Source organism: Pararge aegeria, chromosome 14, assembly GCF_905163445.1.
Source record: "Pararge aegeria chromosome 14, ilParAegt1.1, whole genome shotgun sequence".
NCBI classification, from domain to species: Eukaryota; Metazoa; Arthropoda; class Insecta; order Lepidoptera; family Nymphalidae; genus Pararge; species Pararge aegeria.
The window spans coordinates 14,466,434-14,487,102 of NC_053193.1; the positions used below are offsets into that span (position 1 = coordinate 14,466,434).

Below are 20,669 nucleotides of genomic sequence, written 5' to 3' on the forward strand. Positions count from 1 at the left end.
AAGATTTAGGGGTGTCAAAAACCATGTAATTTTTTTTAGTCTCTTGTTTGTAAAAAAAGATTAATAGATGGAAAAATTTAAGATGTCGAAGAAAAACTTACTTTATTGTATCTTCTTCTATGTATAAAAAAAGAAAGTTGTGTTATTTAGACCATTTATAACTCAAGAACTGCTGGACCAATTTTAATGATATTTAACTTTTTACATTCCTCTTAGACCGGAATAGGATAATAAGTATTAAAATATAAAATTCATTAAAAAAAAATGACCCGCGGTACGAAGTTCGCCGGGACAGCTGTTTTTTTTAAGTATATACTCTAAAAAACAGCTACTTCCTATTAGAGACAAGCTGTAAGCAATTATGGCATAAAACTAATGCGATATTCTAGTAAACCTTCATGCGCTGATGATTTCTCAATATAGTTGCATAAGTGGATTACCGGGTCACAGGTAACGAGGTGTCAGTTATGGCTTCATAGTTCTCATTATGTAATCTGTCATTAACTGCCTGGTTGGTCTGGAGGTTAGCATGTTTAATTACGGATCACGAGGTCCTACGTTCGAATCCCGGACCGGACAAAATATTAGGTATCCGTATGATTTATTAACTAAAATGTGTATTTCACAGATATAGATAAAAAATAATCCTTAGCCAGCCATTATTGCATGCAGTGCATCGTGTCCAAAAACAGAGAAAACGTTTCGAGCACGTTTCATTTCCGGTATTATAAAGTACGTACCTAAGTAATATTGATTTGATTTATCTAAGTCGTTAAAGACGTTTCCGTGAACCACAAAATATCTAAAAGGTTTCTTTGCATATTCGGTAGGTTTGAGAATGGGTCGGAATCGAGTTATGCAACCCCTAAATGTTTTTTTTTTATTTTGATATAGCTTCCCAAAATATCATTAAAAACCCAAAATAAGCGGGGACGAAGTCGGAGGCATGAACTAATTACATGAAACTCGTTTCTTTTCCTATCGACTGTCAATGCGTGCTGATTATCCGGATTGCATACAGTATGAATAATCCGTCCGCAATAAATAATTCATAGTATTATTTGCTTTTAGCATTTAAAATATCACTTTCTTCAACGGTGAAGGAAACCTGCATGCCTGAGAGTTCTCCATAATGTTCTCAAAAGTGTGTGGAACCCACCAATCCGCACAGGGCCAGGTGGACTACGGCTTCAACCCCTTGTCATTGTGGGAGGAGACCCGAGCCCCGTAATGGGTAGATGTGATGATGATGATTATTTACTGTGTTGTGATGGCAGATCAAAATACAGTTGTCACTTTTCGTCCTCTTCTCACAAATTCTGTAAGAAGCGACTAGGGAAATCTTTCCGATGGTGTCGTACGAGCAATGGGAATACAGTGGAAAACGGGCAGCAAACCTACAAAAGACATAGTCCAGCAGTGGTTGAATTGATGATGATGAATCCTACTCTTGGAAGAGGCCTTTAGTCCATCAGTGGACTGTAACAGGCTTTTGATGATGATTCAACAACATCAAATAGCGTCGCAGTAACATAGAAGCCATCAATTAAAAAAAAAGTCATTAGTCATGCCTATCGTATCACAGGCACTGATTTCCTCATATAAATCTTTGAAAGAATTCCAGCGAACAGTTACTTGACTATTCCGTGAACCACAAACAACTAAATAGTCGATACGATGAGAAGGTCAATTCTGTATCTAAATTAAAATACGAAAAACAGAATTTAAGGGCCCTCGATTTTAATTATGCGACTTTTTTCAAACCCTTAAGTGAAAACTGATAACAATGGATATGTATATGAAGGGATATCATTATCTAAAAAAAAAATCAGGGTACCTTGCTGGTCAATGTGAATTGATAACAATTTTTTCTGTGATTTAACTTTAAACTTACTGTTTATAATAAAAATAAATTTACTGTTTAAGGTTTTTTTATCTAAGCTTCGCTACAGGAAAGAGGGGTGACCTAAGCCCGCACAGACAGCTCAAATTTGGGATTGGACGATTATTTTAAGGATCGATGGTTGATCGAGTCCTGCGAGACATGGGGTTGTATTGCGCCTATTTCTTGTTACTGTTGTGGTGGAACAGATTACTCCACCAGATCTCGGGAGTGTTATTAAAATTGTTTTGTTTGGTTTTGCCTAACACAAAAGTGAATAAAGCCATATGGTATTTATAAGGCAGGCCCTTAAAACAGATTTCCTGATATCTTATCTCCGGATTGCTCGGAACATGTATACCAAACGAATACAAAAGGTCAAAGGCGAACGTTACAATTCAATTCTTTTGTCCCGGAGAGGATAAAAAATCTGATTTCTTACAACAACCCTCTGGAGGTTTCCAAGGATTAATTACGCGTTCCGAGTAGCCCCGCCACCGGGCCACTCGGTTCTCGGTAAACTCGAATCGAAAAAGGAGCAAAAACGGACGGTGGGTTCCGAGAATACGCGTACCTGCGCCCGCGCAACCATCCCACCTCTCTTTGCCCACCATGCCTCTCGGTTTTGGAAGGATTTTCCCGATTTTATTTCAATCCAATTTTTTTTTTAATAAATTTATTGCATAAAATCGGGCAAAAAAGTGAAAACAAAATAATTATTTTTTCAAACAAAAGGCGATTTTATCACTCAAAGTAATATCTTCCAGGTTACTTTTGCGAATCAAAATAAATTAATAAGAATAATTTTTTACGAAATTATTGGTGTGAAACATTAAATGCAGTGGGTCAGATTGGCTTTTGAAGTGGCTGTGCACAGTGGGCGTAATATAGAGCTTATAATTCATAGGACTTCTTTTTAAGAAATCGGTACATTTGTTTGCTTAAGACATATGTGTTTTCTTCATTAAACCTTTACTTTATGCATATCGATTCCCACGTCGAGCTATCTACCAAGACCAGCCAAGCTGACATCCGGTTAACCGGCTACCAACGAATTCTCGGTACCGATTCAGATTAGAAAGTTGGTGCTGTCCAGGCCTCGTAACTTTATGAGCATACTGAACGGTGAATCCCGGTCTTCATGTAAGAAGTATATGTTTTAAAAATGATCTCTTTCTTTAAATTACATTGTAGTATTATGCGATGGAAAAGTAAGTTTGTTGTGAGCCGCGGGCCGTGGGCCTAAAAAATTACTTTCGTTACCACTGCACTTCCAACCGACGAAATTCAAAGCTTTGCTGCTCAACCGATCTTGACGAATTATTGCATAGAGATAGCTTGTGTCCTGGATACGGATGTAAATATTTTATAACCCGGAAAAATAAACGATGGGGATGGTTTTTTTGGTCGATATTATAATTTCAATTATTTTATCCCATTTCTACATTTTTATATTGTGGTTAACCTACTCAACTCCGTTTCGATCCATCGCACATTTTCCTAGTGGTTGCACTTCTAGTGAATGTCTTTTCGTATTATTTGCTATGATTTTGTGTTGTTGCCTTCAGTGTGATGGAAGTTTTTTTTTTAATTCACACGTTGCCCTTAAGAAATCTTTCTTATTCCGTGGAAGTGATGACATAAAACCTTAAGTTAATTAAAACAGTTAAATACCGAATACTACTATGAACTTACTTAATAGTAAGTGATGATGCCATCCATACTTTTACAAGAGCGAGGTGGGTCGAAGCTCAATTAAAATTCACAAAAATACAAATAAGTTTAAGCTGTGGGACTCCATAAATAACTAGGACTGCAGCGATTATTGTAGTTATTATATATTGTTATGTTTGCGTTTTTAAAGTTTATTTAACGAATTAGATAATATTTACTAAAAATTATATCCACGACACAGGAAACCTAGTGTGGAAATCACAGAATTTGTATTCTGTGGTTACTTTTTTTTGAAATAAATGGGAATTGAAAAAGGAATTATACGAAACACAGGTATGACCGTGTTGAAATGATAATGCATATTGTATAGACAAAGCGAAATCCTGGAAACGCTTCGTGGATCGTGCATTGGCATTATGCGCACCTTCGATCGCATAGTATGCTTATGAGATAAACCCATAGTAGCATTCAGAGTCAGTCCATGTCGATAACAGTTCTGGGAAGAACTGTCTACATTATGCAAGCGCGGTTGCCATAAAAGCACAGCGGTGTAAAGTTATGACGAATACACGGTGCTTTATTAGAATTAACAACGGTTAAGGTACGTTTTCGTGAGGCAGTCTTGCACGACTGTCGCGATACAAGTCCTTAAGACTTTTTTTAAAATAATAATTGTCGGTCAAAGCCGGTTGTCTATCTGATGGTAAGTAAATAATAAATAGACACACTACGACGACGCACTACTATATTTTTGTAGCATTTCTTAGTTAGTGTCTAAAGTTTAAAATTTTAGGGTTTATAGTAATTTGTAATAAAAACTCTGAATATGTAAGAAAATTGCACGCCAGAAAGAGCCCACTTACAACACCAAAAAAATATACACAGTTAAAGCAATAAAAAAATATTGTATTCTATTCTATTCTACGACAATACACCTATCGCTATCTAGGCTCAAAGTAAGCGTAGCTTGTGTTATGGGTACTAAGTTAGCTAATGAATATGTTTATGAATATAATATTCATAAATGCTTATACAGATATACACCCAGACACTCAAAAACATTCATGTTTTCACACAAACATTTTCCGGTTGTGGGAATATAACCCACAGCCACTCAGAACGCAGGCTGCCCACTGCGCCAATCACCCGTCGGCGATCGAACTGGAAACCCATTGCCTATAAACAGAGCTATACTTCGCAGGGTATACGAGGGGCATGTTCTGTAACGTGCCGTCCTGTATCCAACAATCTGGAGTGAGTGTTTAGTCTCATGTGCCTGTAATTACGCCGGCAACCACATTTAAATCGGAACACAACAAAAATACTTGGCAGTTTATCCGGTGTAGCACATTGCGGATGACAAATATACAGTGTACACCTTTCATTCGTTTTTTTTTATTCTACCCTTAAAGCCCTGAAGGTACTTATAGGCACGTGCGTATTTCCGAGTTTATTTATTCCCAAATATACTTCAAGGTTTTTTTCAAATATCTAGAACAAATTACTTGATCATAACACTACGCATGCGTGTGTCGCGTCGTATTCGGAAGCGGTGAATATTTCGTGATATTGTCGTACACGGCGCACAGCTGTCGTATTAGAGGCAACCTAAGTTTACCTTAAATTTTAGTTGTATAATTGTTACAAAGCTTATAGTTTTAGATGTTTTTTTTTATATTTCCTTTGGGGCACCGCAAACTGCTTCCTTTGAAGTTCCTTCGAGCCGAGTAGATCCATAATAATCGTGTGCTTTACGAGAAACCTCAGACCGCTCAAAATAGAGCAAACATTCGTCATAATAATCTTTTATTAGAGCTCTAAGTAGAGCGTGTTGCATGAGTTCATTTATGTGACCAGAATATTTAGTAGTATTAATAGTTCTTAGAAAAATAAATGCAGTATGGTAAGTGGCAATCGAAATTGTTTTTAAAGTTATTCAGCAAGAATAAGACAAAACAGCTTATGTATGCCACAGAGCAGAACCAACATAGGACCTGCAGTAGAACGACTGGACATTTAATAATGTGAATTGTGTAGGATCAACCCTGTCCAGGGAGTGGTGAGGTGGAAACCAGCTTTCACTTCATTGCTGAATGCCCCATGTACGCGCTGATAAGATGGTAACTACTAGGTATGAACAAGAAGCCCTACCCAACCTGACGGCCGACTGGCGCAGTGGGCAGCGACCCTGCTTTCTGAGTCCAAGGCCGTGGGTACGATTCCCACGACTGAAAAATGTTTGTGTGATGAACGTAAATGTTTTTCAGTGTCTGGGTGTATATCTGTATATTATAAGTATTTATGTATATAATTCATAAAAATATTCTCTAGTCATCTTAGTACCCATAACATAACAAGCTACGATTACTTTGGGGATAGATGGCTATGTGTGTATTGCCGTAGTAAATTAATTTATTTATATATAGTAAATAGGAATATTGTTAGGTTCACAAAAGTGACTCGAATGTTTCAGGGGATGGAAGCTGCCGGGATACCAGTCAAATCTGCGTCATGGGGAATAGAGTGAGTGGGTCCTTATTTAGCACAGGTCAATAAATGGAAAAAGGTCAAAAAAAAAGGAAAATACACTTATATATATGATGACAAGTTTTTTTATGCCACATAAACCAACTTCCCCAGCCATAAAACATTTAGCGCTATTTTCCCCAGCCTCTCTGGCGAGCTCAAAGTCGTAGGCAGTTTGATTGGGCCTACTTTCGCTTTTAGTATACTGGTGGGAATGGAATACTTCGGCTGTGGCTATTTGCCACCCTACCAACAAACTTCCAACAACCTTCTCCTGAAAACCTCTAACAGGTAAGCCCGCTACCGTCCTAGGCTGCATCATTACAATTACCACCAGGTAAGATTGCAGTCGAATAAAAAATATCTACCTAAGTATTATTTATAATAATAGTGTTACATGATACATTGACATCATAAGGAAAGTGACAGTAGTAGGTAAACCATTAAACCGTTTAATTTTATTAGTATTATTAAGTTTTTTTTTCAAATTATGTTCTAGCGGTTCACGTTTTTTAGAACTTTTAAACAGTAAAATTTGTGCAATATTTTTGTTTATGATCCACTGACAGCTCTTTTATAATATATTGATTGTGGTTACGTAGCCTATAGTCTTCCTAAATAAATGGACTATTTAATACAAAAAGATTTTTCCAATTCAAGCCTGTGGTTTCTGTGATTAGCACGTTCAACCAAACAAACTCTTTGGCTTCAACATTAGTAAAGATTACCACAATTACTAGATAGACAAGCGATTTCGAACCTCACGTTTTGCAAGTTGGATGGTACTTATTATATGGTATCTTATTATGTACCTACCTATCTACTGATTGAAAATGTATTTTATATCGATTCTAAAATTAGGTACAGAGTTTATAAAAATGTTTATATATAATAGTCTTTTATCCTTTTAAAATAATTAGTGTTGGAAATAGAAAAAAGATTCTTCATTTATTTTAACTATAGAGCACTCGCCCACCACATTTCTTTTAATTACAGTTCGAAATAGAGATTAAATGACGAAGATATAAGCAAATAAAGGACTTCGATCACCACTACATTCCTATGAAATTGTTATGGTCGAAGTAAGTACCTACCTATTATGTGGAAGTAATTATAAAAATACAATTAGAAATACAAACACATTTGTCATGGTTAATAAGTGCTTAAAGGCCATTCACGTGTGCCGAGTAACAATTAAAAAGTAATTAAAAAAAAGAAACAAATAATAATTAAACTTTTTGAATCAATTTTCTTGGCACTCTGATAATATTTTGTTCTTGGAAACAATAATGTGAATTGGATTTGTTTTTTTTGTACGCTAGCGCTTGCCCATGATCTCACCTGCCGCCCCTCGGCCGTCCTGTTCTTTTACATTCGTGCATAATCTATGGTTAGATCTATGGTCTTTTGCCTAGAATGTGACGAATCTCAATGATTTACCATTGGCTGACCTTTGTACATTGCCTAAAATAAGCAATACATGTGAAAGAAGTACAAAAATCCGATAGGAGGGTCCAAATAAAAAAAAAAAGAAAACTTTTTGAAAAAGAAAAGGACAGCACTACTTTAAGACATGTCAATTTAATTTAGTTTACAGTAACATTCGTAACTACCGTTGTGTTACTATTTCGGAAAATAAGAACGTTTTAAAATACTGTCACTGACGTCTAAAACGATAACATTTGAGTAAAACTGATTCCAATTATTTTTATGGGTGCATTCAAAATTGACTTTCCTTTATTTTCACCGACCAATCTTCGTCGTGCTTTCTCCATTTTACGACATTGGCGAAGTACCTTGTGGCCAGATGGAACACAAAGCAATAGACAAGAATTGAATTGTAAAGCCAGAAGGAATGGAAAAAAAACAAAATTGAATTGAAGAAAGGAAGAGAGGCATACCTGACCTCTGTACCAGACCTCTGTATATTATAAGTATTTATTTTTATTTTATTTTATTTAAACATCTTTATTGCGTAATAAAGGACACAAAAAAACAAATATAGTTAAACAAAAAATTAAAAGCAAAAGGCGACCTTATCACTAAAAGTGATCTCTGCCAGGTTACCTTACCGATAGTACACAACAAAACATGAGAGACGGGAAATCGCAATTAAAATTATCAATACATAAATTTACACACTTAAGTACATACTACTAATAACTAATATAATAAATTATTAAAAGAGATAAATAAAATAAGATATAAATAAATATATATATACATATATATAAATATATACAATAACAAATATTTATATATATTTACTATAGATACATAAGTACACATATACGAACAACAAAATTATAATGACAAATAGTGATGTCTAACACGGCTTTTGAAAATAGCTAGGGATTTTATGTGCATTATATTCATAAAAAAATATTCATCAGCTATCTCAGTACCCATAACACAAGCTACGCTTACTTTGGGGCTAGATGGCGATGTGTGTGTATTGTCGATGTTTATTTATTTATTTATTTATTTATACACATTACACACGTGTTGAATTTATGATCTCTTTTTCTGTATATCTGAAAAAATAACGTATAAGTACCTACTTAACTATAATAAAAAGAAGTACAAATGAACGATAATTAAACTTTCAACACTAATTTCCTTGGCACAATTAAAAGAAAATCATTTGTTCTCGGAAACAAAAATTACAAGACATAGAAATAATAAGGCTGACAATAGAATGAGTCGAGAGGCTCTTAGAAGCTTAAAAATAGCTGGTAAAAAACGCCATTGTGTCTTGTAGTGAAACAAATGCTGGTTCCCGGTAGTCGCTTCGCCTCCGTTCCCGGTAAATTGAACAATGCGCGATTGTTCGCGGTAAGGCCGGTAACCAGTAACTACTCGGCCTTCGGGTACTGGTGGGGTGGTAGCATAGGTGCGCCTAATGTTTAACCGGATTTGAATGCCATTTCAGTATTTTTTTATTGCATTGTAATTAGGTTCTAATGATTTAAATAATCGAATAGCAATCTATTCGATTCTAGTAGATGACTATTTCAACGAGTTGAGATCTGGTAAGACGCATAATTTGATATTATGTATGCGAATTATGTATGCAGGTGACCGGTCACTACCGGTTATCAACTGTCAGAAAAGTCACTGAATAGGGTGTGTCACTTATGAGTGTACAAATCAATAGTTAATAACACATATAACCATTCACCTCACATCGGCTAATCTAAAGCCAGAAGAAAAAAAAACAGCCAGACATAAAAAAGGAATTTCAAAAACCGAACTCCTTTTAGGAATTAGTTGAAGTTGAGTTTATTTGCAGTTTAAAACCGGCCACTAATAAATCGCTTATAATAAGGTTTTGAAACAAATGGTCACTAAGATTCAGGATAATGTTGGATGAGTCTTTTATGGGTTTTCATTATAAATAGATTTTAAAAGATACATACAATTACAGTTCACCACCGAATACCTCTTCATCACAATGCATAGCAAGCATAGGAATGTATCTGTAGATATTGCCTATGATTCCTTCCATTTGATACGTTTTTTTTTAAATCCAGCGGGAATTGTTTGTTGGTTTAATTCTCGTCTTCGATATTTTTCATGACGATATTAAAAGGCCGGACATACTTAGGCAAGTTTTAATGTCTTAAAATGTACGGTTTACTTAAAGATAACTAGATTTTAGAAACTACGAACAAGGCAGTTGGCCCATCTAATGGTAAGTGGTCAAGCATCACCACCATCACATAGCAATACTTGCCAAGTCATGCGAGGAACACGACTTACAAAAGTGCCGCTGTGCATCCATCAACCTGATACGGAAACCACATCCTTTATATTTCCTCTTCTTCATTGTTGTAATGTTGTGTTCAGAACACAACATAACAACAATGCTGTTTTGTTGCAAAAATAAGCATGGACAACTTCCCCGGACAAGCTATGTTACAAAAAGCTCTAACTATGTACTTAGTTTCAGTTTCAATTCGGTAACATCAGAGGTAGTGTAACAGTAGAGGTAGTGTTGGTGTTAGTGGTAGGTAATAAGTGTTCTTATTTCAAAAGTATTTTTTATTTCATCTAGTTATCATCTCAGGAATTCGATTCTTTTGCGGAATTGCATTCCAAATTGTTTATTGTCACGATCCACGATCTATAATACGATAATTGGTTGAAAATTCTCGGAATGTCGTTTTTTGTAGAGCTATTAGCGCTTTGTTACGACCGTCTGACGACAGACATCTGTTGTTCGCATTATTGGCAAGACAGTGCGAGACGGAATGTGGATTTTTTGGGTAACCTTTTATTATTAGTTATTACAGTAGGTAAAGTCCGATACATGATGAGAAAATTCAGAGACAGTTAATTCAGAGCTTGGAGAGAGAATCATTTAAAAAAATATATTACTTGTATTTTAACGTTATTTGTAGCGCACTTGTGAGAGCTGGATATCTTATAAATGGGAGGTCTCTGACGAGGAAAATTTGGGGATCTATAATTTCTTAATTTCTGAAGACATGCTAAGGGCCTAAGGTAGGACTGTTATAACTGCTTTTTAACTTACGAACACTTGTATGAATTATAATGCTTATAACAGTTAAGCGATAGATAAATAATTGATTAATAGATCTGAATATTTTCTATGATCTGGTCATGAGAGAGGCTTTGGCACTGTTTGATACCACCCGACAGACAAAGACGTGCCGCCAAACGATTTAGCGTTATGGTACGATGCCGCGTTGAAACCGATTACGGGTATGGGTCTAATATAACTGTCCCTAACTACACGGATAGCCCGCTACCATCTAAACTGCATTTTAGCAGCACACTAGGTAAAATTTCAGTCAGGGGCTAACTTGTAGTGTATTAAAGTAAAACGAAAATGAATGAATGAATGAATACACTTTTATTAAATATAAATAAATATAAGAGAGAAGTGGAATCAAAATCAAAATTTATTGGTTTCAAGTAGGACTAGTTTATAAGCACTTGAAACGTCTAGTCAGTCTGTTTGTAGTGACTCTACCACTAGTTCGGCAAGAAACTCAGCAGATTGCTCTATTTCAACATAATTTTACAGTTTATAATCTTTAGAATTTTCCTATTTTGTTAGAGACATCAAATAAGAATCATTGAAGCCTTATTTATCCTTACATAAACAACATATTATTGCAAAAATTCAAACATGCATTTTAGAGTCTTTGCACCATTGCACTTAACTTTTACATTATTATTTACACTTCCTATATGTTGAAATCCAGAATTTGTAAACTCGTAAAAAACATTTACATTTAATTCTTCTCGCGCTCACTTTTTTTCAATTAGTAAATAATTACTAATTGAAAAAAAGTGAGCGCGAGAAGAATTGCAACGCGTTATGCTATTTTTAATCATACTTTTCTTTAAGGACAAACACTGCTTGGAAATATATAGTAAAGGTATGTTTAGATTTTTTTTTATGCTACAAAAGTACTTAAATCGTGTTTTGATCCGCGAGATGAACTAATTAAAAATATAAGGTCTTAAAAATATCATATATTTTTTTCCTAGCGCAAATATGTCACCACTTCAAAGATAAATTTATTTTAAAAACCACCTTTTTTAGCACATCTGTACTCAGACTGGGCCTTAAGGCTATATTTTGTAATATGGCTATCCGACAATAAGGATCGTACGGAATAAGAAGATGACGTTCTCTTTTGTTCGACATACCTTGCGTTCGTAGGAGAATGTCTTGTAATCAGGAGCAATACTCGGGATGGAATTCCAAAAGGGCCGAAGAGAGGGAGGGAGGGAGGCATTATATGCAATTCATAGTCACAAAAAGCTCTACTATTATTAACATATAATGTATTACATTATGCACTGTCATATTCACAGTAATTCCAAGCAATATTCAAAATTTTTAAAGTTTATTCATTTATTTTTATTTATACTCTTTATTTGCACACGAATAAAAATACAGAAGAAGAATAAAAAAACACAGCAGAAGAAATATACAAACGGCGGCCTTATTGCTTTGTAGCGGTCCCTTCTAGGCAACCTTAGGATAAGGAAAACAAAAGGATAAAATACTGCAGGTTGTCCATATTAAAAAAAAAAAAACATACTAATAACTACATACTAATACTTAAACTAGATTACACAAATAAATTATACATATACATATAGTTTACTACACCAGTCATCAAAAATTACCAATAATTTCTGCGTTTAGACATTTTGAAGCAGCACTTTTCTTTTATTGCATGAAACGATCGCAATTGATTGAATTGTTACCGCTACCGCACCGCGCCGCTCGCACTCGATATAGGATGCTTCTTACACACCAAATTATTGTATATATTTTTTAAGCGATAAATAGTTAGTCTGGTTAGACAGATGAACTGAGGCACTATTGTACGACAAAAGTCACCTTGTATACTTAGTTTACATGAGTGACACTCCATAAGTGATATGCTCAGTAAATGATATGTGGTGGGCTTACACGTTTACACTTACGTTAGTGATAAATGATAACTGCGGGACTGAAGGTTCTCGTATTCATTACGTCGATAACGTTATCTCTATCTCGTGACCTCAGACAATTCAATATCTCGTGACGACGTAAATAAAAAAGTGTGGAATCTCAGTTCTATTTAAAATTAAAGCTTATGTTTAACTTTTTTTTTAATGTGGGTCACACTTATACTTTGCATTTATATAAAAAGGGTAATGAAAGTCTGTCAGATTGTATTTAAAAGGTAAACTTATAATGCGATTTCTAAAATACTTTCAACAACATTTAATAGACTTTAAGGGCTTAAAAATAGTGTTGTAAAGTCGTAGAGGAGTGTTTAAAGAGCTACAAAAATAGTGAAGATATGACAATACTTTTAGATATGTGTTACAGTAATTTAATAATTGGCATTTAATTTAGTTGTAGTTCTAAAAAAAATTAAAGTACTCAGTATCGCTAAGCCTTGAATGAATGTCCGCTAGGGAGTTCTGACCTCTATCTCCAACCACAGTTTGGGCAAAATTAAACACATATTATAACCTCTATTCATTTAAAGTTTCATGATGATCGGTTAAGTAGTTTTTGCGTGAAAGCGTAAGAAACAAACTACATTCACATTTATAATATTAGTAGGGATGTTCCGAAGAAGCAGTGATAGCCAAGTGGTTAGGACTCAAGCTCCCTTCTGAGGGGCAGAGTTCGACCCCCGGCATGTACCTTTAATTTTTGGAGTTATAATATATGCGATTGTATTTTTTTGACGGAAGACATCATGAGGGATCCTGGATACCTGAGAGTATCATAATCTTCTCAAAGGCACTTGAAACGTCAAGTCAGTCTGTTTGTAGTGACTACTACTCAGTGACGTGCATAGAGGGTATGCATAGGGTATGCAGATGATATAAAATGAAGAAAATCTCCAGTACGAGTTACAAATACATAAAGGTAGGCTTTTTATAACTCTTACAATGCCTATCCTTAAGTTTTTTATAACTTGTAATGAAGATTTTCTTCATTTTATATCATCTGCATACTTTTTGCATACCCTCTAGGCACGCCACTGGTACTTCTGCACTGGTTCGTAAGGCAGATTCTGCCGAGAAGAGAAACTCAGTAGATTGCTCATTTTCACACAATCCGATCTTGAATACGGCGTACCAGCGTGGTAGATTACGACCTGAACCTTAGAGGAGAACCACGCCCGGCCGGGTAACGGGCTCAGAATTATGATGACAATTGGAACAGCAGTTCATTATTTAAATAAATTAAAAATACCGAGAATATGCTAACTGTTTAAACGTATCATTAAAGGAATGTTGTAACCTTTTGTTTGTATGTAAATTAACTGGTATTGTTTCAATCTTTGTTGTAATTATCGTGGCCTTCCAATTCAGTACCTACATTCCGATACTCAATTTAAATTTTTATGTTTAAATCACTTTATTGCATACATACGGATAAAAGTAGAGGATAAAATAAACCTAATTAACAAGGAAAGGCGTCCTTATCACTCTATCCTTTTGCCTGGTTAACTTTATGGGGTATTTCGATAATTTTCCCTATACGTTAAATCAAAGTGATTGCCGTGTGGTGATGGCAGATCACATACAGTTGTCACCTCCCCTTTTTTACCCAAGAACGGGTTCGTACACACGGGTAGCAGCGTCGCTAGCCCCCCCAGAGAGGGTGTGCCCAGAATCACCAGCAGTTGTCTGATAAAGGCTGTTTTAAGAATAAAAAGTTACCAAAGTCTCACCTACTAGGCTATCATAAAAAGGCCTACATAAATTAAAGATTTTAATATAACCTACGCAGTCCCGTCGTGATCACGATCCATGCAACTGGTTCGAAATATCGACAAATCCAAAAATATTATCGTAGTATGTACCCGTTGAACTATATTTAAGAAACGGCCCACATAAATTTCTTTATACAAAGAAGACAATTAACTTATATATTAACGTTCATCATCATAGCAACCCATTACCGTAAGGCCGTAATCCACCACGCTGGCCCAGTACGGATTGGTGGACCTCACACGCCTTTGAGAACAGTATGGAGAGCTCTCATGCAGGTTTCCTCGCGATGTTTTCCTGCACCTTTAAAGTAAGAGATATTTTAATTGCTTAGAACGCATATTATTTGGAAAAATTAGAGGTACGCACCTCTAACGTTTCTAAGTAATGTGCGTTTTAAGTGCGCGTTGGGATTCGAACACGATTTCACGAAAGTGAAATCGAAGTGCTAGCCACTGGGCTATCACCGCTTCATATAAGTATAATTAATAAGTAATGATTGTTAGTAATAAACCTAATGCTTTGACTGAACATTTTCCTGTGAATATTTTTTTTAATACAAAAACATGTTTAATAACAACTGCCGCTACTATTGAACCGTAAAGCAATTCGCATTATAAACTCATTTGTAATGGTTACCTACAATGTAAGTGGGTAGTTAGGTATATAATCTCATTAAAATTCCTCAGATTACCATGTTAACGAGATTGGAAGAAATATTATTGCGTGATACGACGCAAATGCATCCTTTCGTTGTTTATGCAGTTATTGCATAAATACCTTGGCAATACGAAGCAAATAAAACGACCTACATCTCATATAAGACTAGTTCAGTATTGGTCATACGAAATCCTCGGTGTTTAAGGCTCCCTGCACGGATAGCATGAGCAGTAGACATTTATATTGACAATTTCTTAATGACAAGGTTGCTTGGAAGCTTCCGGCTGCGTTTTCATCTCTCACAAGATAGAAAAATGAATGTTAAAATGTAAATTTTTGATTTTGGAAAGGAGCAACTGCTGAGTTTCTTGCCAGCTTCTTCACGGTAGAATCTGCCTTCCGAACCGCTGGTAGAGTCACTGCACACGGACAGACTTGACGTTTCAAAAGTGCTTGTATTAGGCCTACTTGAAATGAATGAATTTTGATTTTTGAATATCCCCGGGGGAAGGACGAAAATTTGTTTTCTCCCACAGCTTTAGTAACTCTCAGAGCACTAGCGCAATAATGGAAATAATTTCCAAATAATAGATGTGTAATAATAAACGGGGGTTAACTTCTCCTATTCCATGTTCCCGTGCTTTAACAGGTGGACACGTTAATTATATCCTTTGGCAGGGGGTATAGTCCGGTGATATATTTTTTGTCTCCTGCCTGTGTTAGCCCTGCAGTACGGATAGCATACGCCGGATATAATGTTTGCCACATTATATCCCCCGAATATCTCCCATGACAAGGGAGGAAATTGAGTGTCTACTGGCAACAACACGGCAACAGGGCATATGAGAAATCAACCCGCGTTTATTATCACTCGTAAAATATTTGGATGTTATTTCCACTCGTGCGCCAATTGTCGGAAAGTTGAAGCTTTCGGAAAAAATAAAATGTTTGCTGCCCATGCTAGCTGTGCTGTTAGGGGTATGTTATTTATATTTAACTCGTACCTCTAACCTACGAGTATGTTTTGTTTTGAAGTACTTCATCACCAGATTAAAAAGGAACTACAAAGGAAATACATACAACCTTTTTTTATATAAACACAGTGATAAATTTCTTTCGGTAAAGTGCTGCATCGCTGGTTTCCATTCAGGTCCCCGACTTCTGACGTCATCCGGACGTGGGCTCACACCACGGCCTCGGGAGCTTGCAAATGAATTACCATCCGTAATCCTTTCACTCCAATTGTCGCCTAAGCCGAGGTTCGGCCTTACATGAGCCGCCCCCAGGCCGAATATCCCTTCGCTTCCTCGAGCCTTCGGGTTCAAACTCTTTTTGGCTGAGCCCCATTCCGAGGCACGCTAACAAGCCCGCGTTACGCTGTTAAAATCATTAGGGTTAAACAGTTACACACAATCCGAAAAAAAAGCTGGTTTTTATAGGTATTTAATTACGCAATTTCCCGCCTTATCCGTTCGGTCCTTGTTTAATTTCGCACACGTAACTTTTCGATATTAATTCAGGCTGGGTAGGAACCAGGTTCCATTGAAATCCTCTTTAGAGATTTTTTGCCACGTCCAAACGAGTCGACGTGAATTCTAAACAACACGTTGTCTTTATTTGGTGCAGACAGAAAGCGAAACTCGTTGAAATAACAATGGCAGACAGAAAAATTTTGGCTTTTCCGTTTAGCTATTATTCTTAGGTCCATTGTATGGTAAGAATCTGGACATGATATGGAAGCTTTAAGTCACTCACCGGACGATCGGTTAGTTTTGACAGCTGGGATTTTGAATAGGAGGTCCCAGGTTCGCCTCCCGGCAGGGGCAATATAGAATATTAAAGTTTCAGAATTTTCTCAGCTTTGGTCTGGTGAGAGGCTTTGGCCGTGGCTAGTTCCCACCCTTCGAAGCTGCTTACAATGCTTCCTATCCTCAACACACTTATCCCTTGACTGCAATCTCACCTGCTAGTAAGTGATGGTGCTGTCTAAGATGTTAGCGGGCTAACCTGTTAGGGAGCTTGGTAGTTATACCCCTAATTAGTTTCTACGCGACATCGCAACGGAACACTAAATCGCTTAGCGGCACGTCGATACGTGCGACACTTAGATACACAAAAAGTATCACGAAGAAACGCCTCCTTCTATTCAATAACGCAGTATTTCACAAATCGCCATCGACTGCAGGGCAATCCGACATTTGTTTCTTGTGTTGTAATCAATTGCTGTTTGTATTTTCTTATGTAATAGGCTGGCTGGGTCGGTGAACGAAAATCATGGAACTCGCGTCATCGACCCCGAAAGCTTTCCATGAGCTAAGTACCTATATTGTTGTTTTGAATTATTTTTGGTTTGTAAAGAAGCGTTATTGACGAATTGAAACATGAATCCTTGAAGATGAACACTTATTTTGCCCATTTTCACTGTTCTATGAAGAAGGCAATGCCTAAATAAGTAAAGTGTATTTTAAGGAGATTCCTAAGCATTCAACAGCTTTTCACCTATAGTTATTGCCTAGGAGTTAGTGAAACGTTTTTTTATATAGACAACGCTTAAATCATTAGTCATTAATTTTAGTGAAAACGAGCATAAATCTAATTACCTACTAAGTAGTGCCGCGCATGTTTTTTTTTTCTTACTTCTTTGCACACATATCACCGTATCATCTTCGTCATGTCAACCAATGGACCTCCCCACTGGTCATAGGTCTTTTGTAGGGAGTTTCGAATCCACGGTCTTGTACCGCTCGGGTCCAGGCTCTACTAACTGCGATTCGCCTGATGTCACGTCAAATCCAACTGTCACAGACGTCGGTAAACGCTGCGTTTAATGGTGCGGGGTTGCCATTCAAGCACCTTTGAACCCCAACGTTCATCGGTACTAAGAACATGTTCTCTACTCATTGCCAATTTGGCTTTGGTTTTCAGTAACACTGATTCTTCCGCTTAACTTGTCATTCCTGATTTGATCACGTAGAGACTCCAAAACTAGCTTTCTCCATCGCCCGCTGAGTGACCTTGAGCCTTCTTATGATTCCCATAGTTAGTAGTAGACCACGTTTTAGAGCCATAAGTCAACACTGGCAACACGCATTGTTCGTTATATATATAGTATCGTTTTTTGTAATTTTTATGTTTCGTTTGATATTGCACAGTGCTGCAAAGTAGGTATCTTCTATATATATATATATATATATAAGTAAAAGAGAAAAATATATATATATAAAAGAGAAACTGTGTGGGTATGTTCCGTATAGGCTCCGAAACGGCTGGACCGATTTCAATGAAACTTTCAGGGAATCTCCGGATTGACCTGGCGAGTAATCCTATAAAGTTTGGTGGCGATCAGAGCACTCCTATTTTTGAACTGTCAAACTGTAAAATACAGATATTATTTACTATGATGATATTCTATTTATGGGTGAACATGGGTGTAGATAATGATGACTCTTCTCTTCACCCGCTCGAGAAGAGTCTCGAGCGGGTGAAGAGAAGAGAATGAACACAGAGAAATAAATGATTTAATATATTATGTGACTTAAATTAAAAATTTAATGATGTAAGTTTATTGTTTTAATAAAATAAAGCAAAACGTAGCCCGGCGAAGCGGGCTGGGTACGCTAGTTCTAAATAAAAATAAATAAGAGACTATATAACGATGCATGCTGATGACCCCAAGACCTTAGCGATATGGTTTGGCGCCGCCTGTTGAGTTAACGATACCATTTAGACTACGATGACTTTCATCTGACACGATGCTATTCGTAAATTAAGATGTTATTAATAACTATCGTTTTCGAGCACGAAATTACTTGATCATTGGAAAATGGTTCGTATTTACAAGATTTTAAAGCTCAAATTTACCAACAATTATTTAGCTTGGTCTTTTGACAAGATGTTTGTTAAACAAAAATCAGAAATACTGGATTTGCGTCTCAAGTCGAGTGACATTAAGTCGCTTTTGCTTTAACGGTACAATTTTTAATACTCGAAAACGACTCCTCGATTGCGAGCAAACAAATCTTGTATCAAGGAACCGCAAGCAGTTATTGCTTACGGTTCCTCCTCTCTGTCACAGTTGTTTAAAGTTGTAGTTCCCGGGTGCAATTCCCTGCAGGGGCAGTTTTAGGGGGTACGGTTTAGTATAACTGCCATATCCCTAACAGATCAGCTCGTTACCATCTTATACTGCATCTTCACTTACCAGTCAGACAATCCTTAAAACTCCCTGACTTCGGTTACAGGCTAACTTGTAGTGGTCGTGGCTACTGTTATAAAAGTTGTACAAATTTTTGATGAAATTTTGTGTAAATTTTTCTTTTAATATTTGTAGTGTAGGAGTCTTATGAAATCTATTAAGAATAATAAATGCGAAAGTGAGTTTACTAGTTGACCCATTCACACATCTTCTTTCGCATTGTTAACTTTACTGGGGAAGTAGGCTACAAGCGAGAAGACCCAGTGATTATCAGTGCCTGATTAAGCAAGCGCGGGCCCGTAGCGAATTCTTTAAAAGGGTCCTTGATCTGCTATGGGTTCTTAAGTCTAAAGTGGTAAAAATACTATTCAATACTCAATATATCTTAAATATAATACGTATTTGCTATTTATAGGTTACAATTTAGTGGGTAATTAATAGTTTAGTAAAATTACTATAGGCGATGTCTGTGTTACGTGTCTGTCTGTCTGTCAGGGAGAGATGAGCGGTATTAAATATACGGGGCCCCTTTCGCGCGGGGCCCGTAGCAATTGCTACTTTCGCTATGTGGTTAATCCGGCACTGGTATACTTAAATGAGGTTCTCACCTGGCAGTTTAACCACCATTGAAGGTGCGCCCGGGTCGGGATCCAATGTAAACGCCGGCACACACACCAGAACACGGAAACACAGTACACTTATAATTGGCGATAATATTTCCTCAAAGCCACTTTATTGCCGTTTCTCCGTAAACTCTTTACGGCCGGTTTTCGTGGAAGCGAAGAAATTAATTTGCAGAAATCGACGTCGCCGGCGACCGTGGCAGAAAACCTCTTCCAAGAAAGCGCACATTCAATTTCACTGACGCCCGGTCCGGATCGCGTATCACAGTTGAACGTACGTGTCGCGGAGGAGAAAGTTTGGCGTTGTGAGCCGCCGGGGCGTAATCCCTCTGTCATGCACGATAGTCGACTGGCTCGCTCCGCTGTGTCGCTGGACGCTCAGCTCTGTAGCACCGGTAGCGTTGGCGGTATTGGATTAGGGTTGGCAACTGACTAATAAATATATTTTGCGTTGTTTCCCACATAGTTGACAACCCTAGCTATCAATGCGGCCAACTATCGTGCAACTCGCGCCGTGCAAGTCGATCATGCAAGACACACTTGCGTTCGCCTTCTACACGTAATACAGTGTGGCTAGCGATCCCAAACGCACTAACCTTGGCTCTTTTTAGAACCACGTCAAATCATTTTTACTAATTTATACCATATAATAAAATAGAAAGCATTGGGATAGGTCAACGAAATGCATGCTATTGCAGGTTATTGACTGGTTTATCTTCTAATCCAAAAATTTGACAATCTGAATCAAAACTGAGGTCAATTAGTTAATATGCGATATTTTTTTCATATAGTTGGCCACCTAGCTTAAGCTTTGCATGAGAACTTTAAAAAAAAACCCAAA

General features: G+C 36.8%; 1 protein-coding gene across 1 annotated transcript in view; it reads right to left on the reverse strand.

Moving 5' to 3' along the window:
- The window catches only part of LOC120629216 (suppressor of cytokine signaling 2-like), a 59,808-nt gene extending 39,646 nt beyond the window's left edge, over window positions 1–20,162 (reverse strand). The window contains exon 1 of the mRNA XM_039898083.1: window positions 19,814–20,162. Within this exon, the coding sequence (XP_039754017.1) occupies window positions 19,814–19,832 (19 nt within the window). The 5' untranslated portion in view covers window positions 19,833–20,162. The remainder of the gene's footprint in view (window positions 1–19,813) is intronic.
- Between the last annotated feature and the right edge of the window lie 507 nt (window positions 20,163–20,669).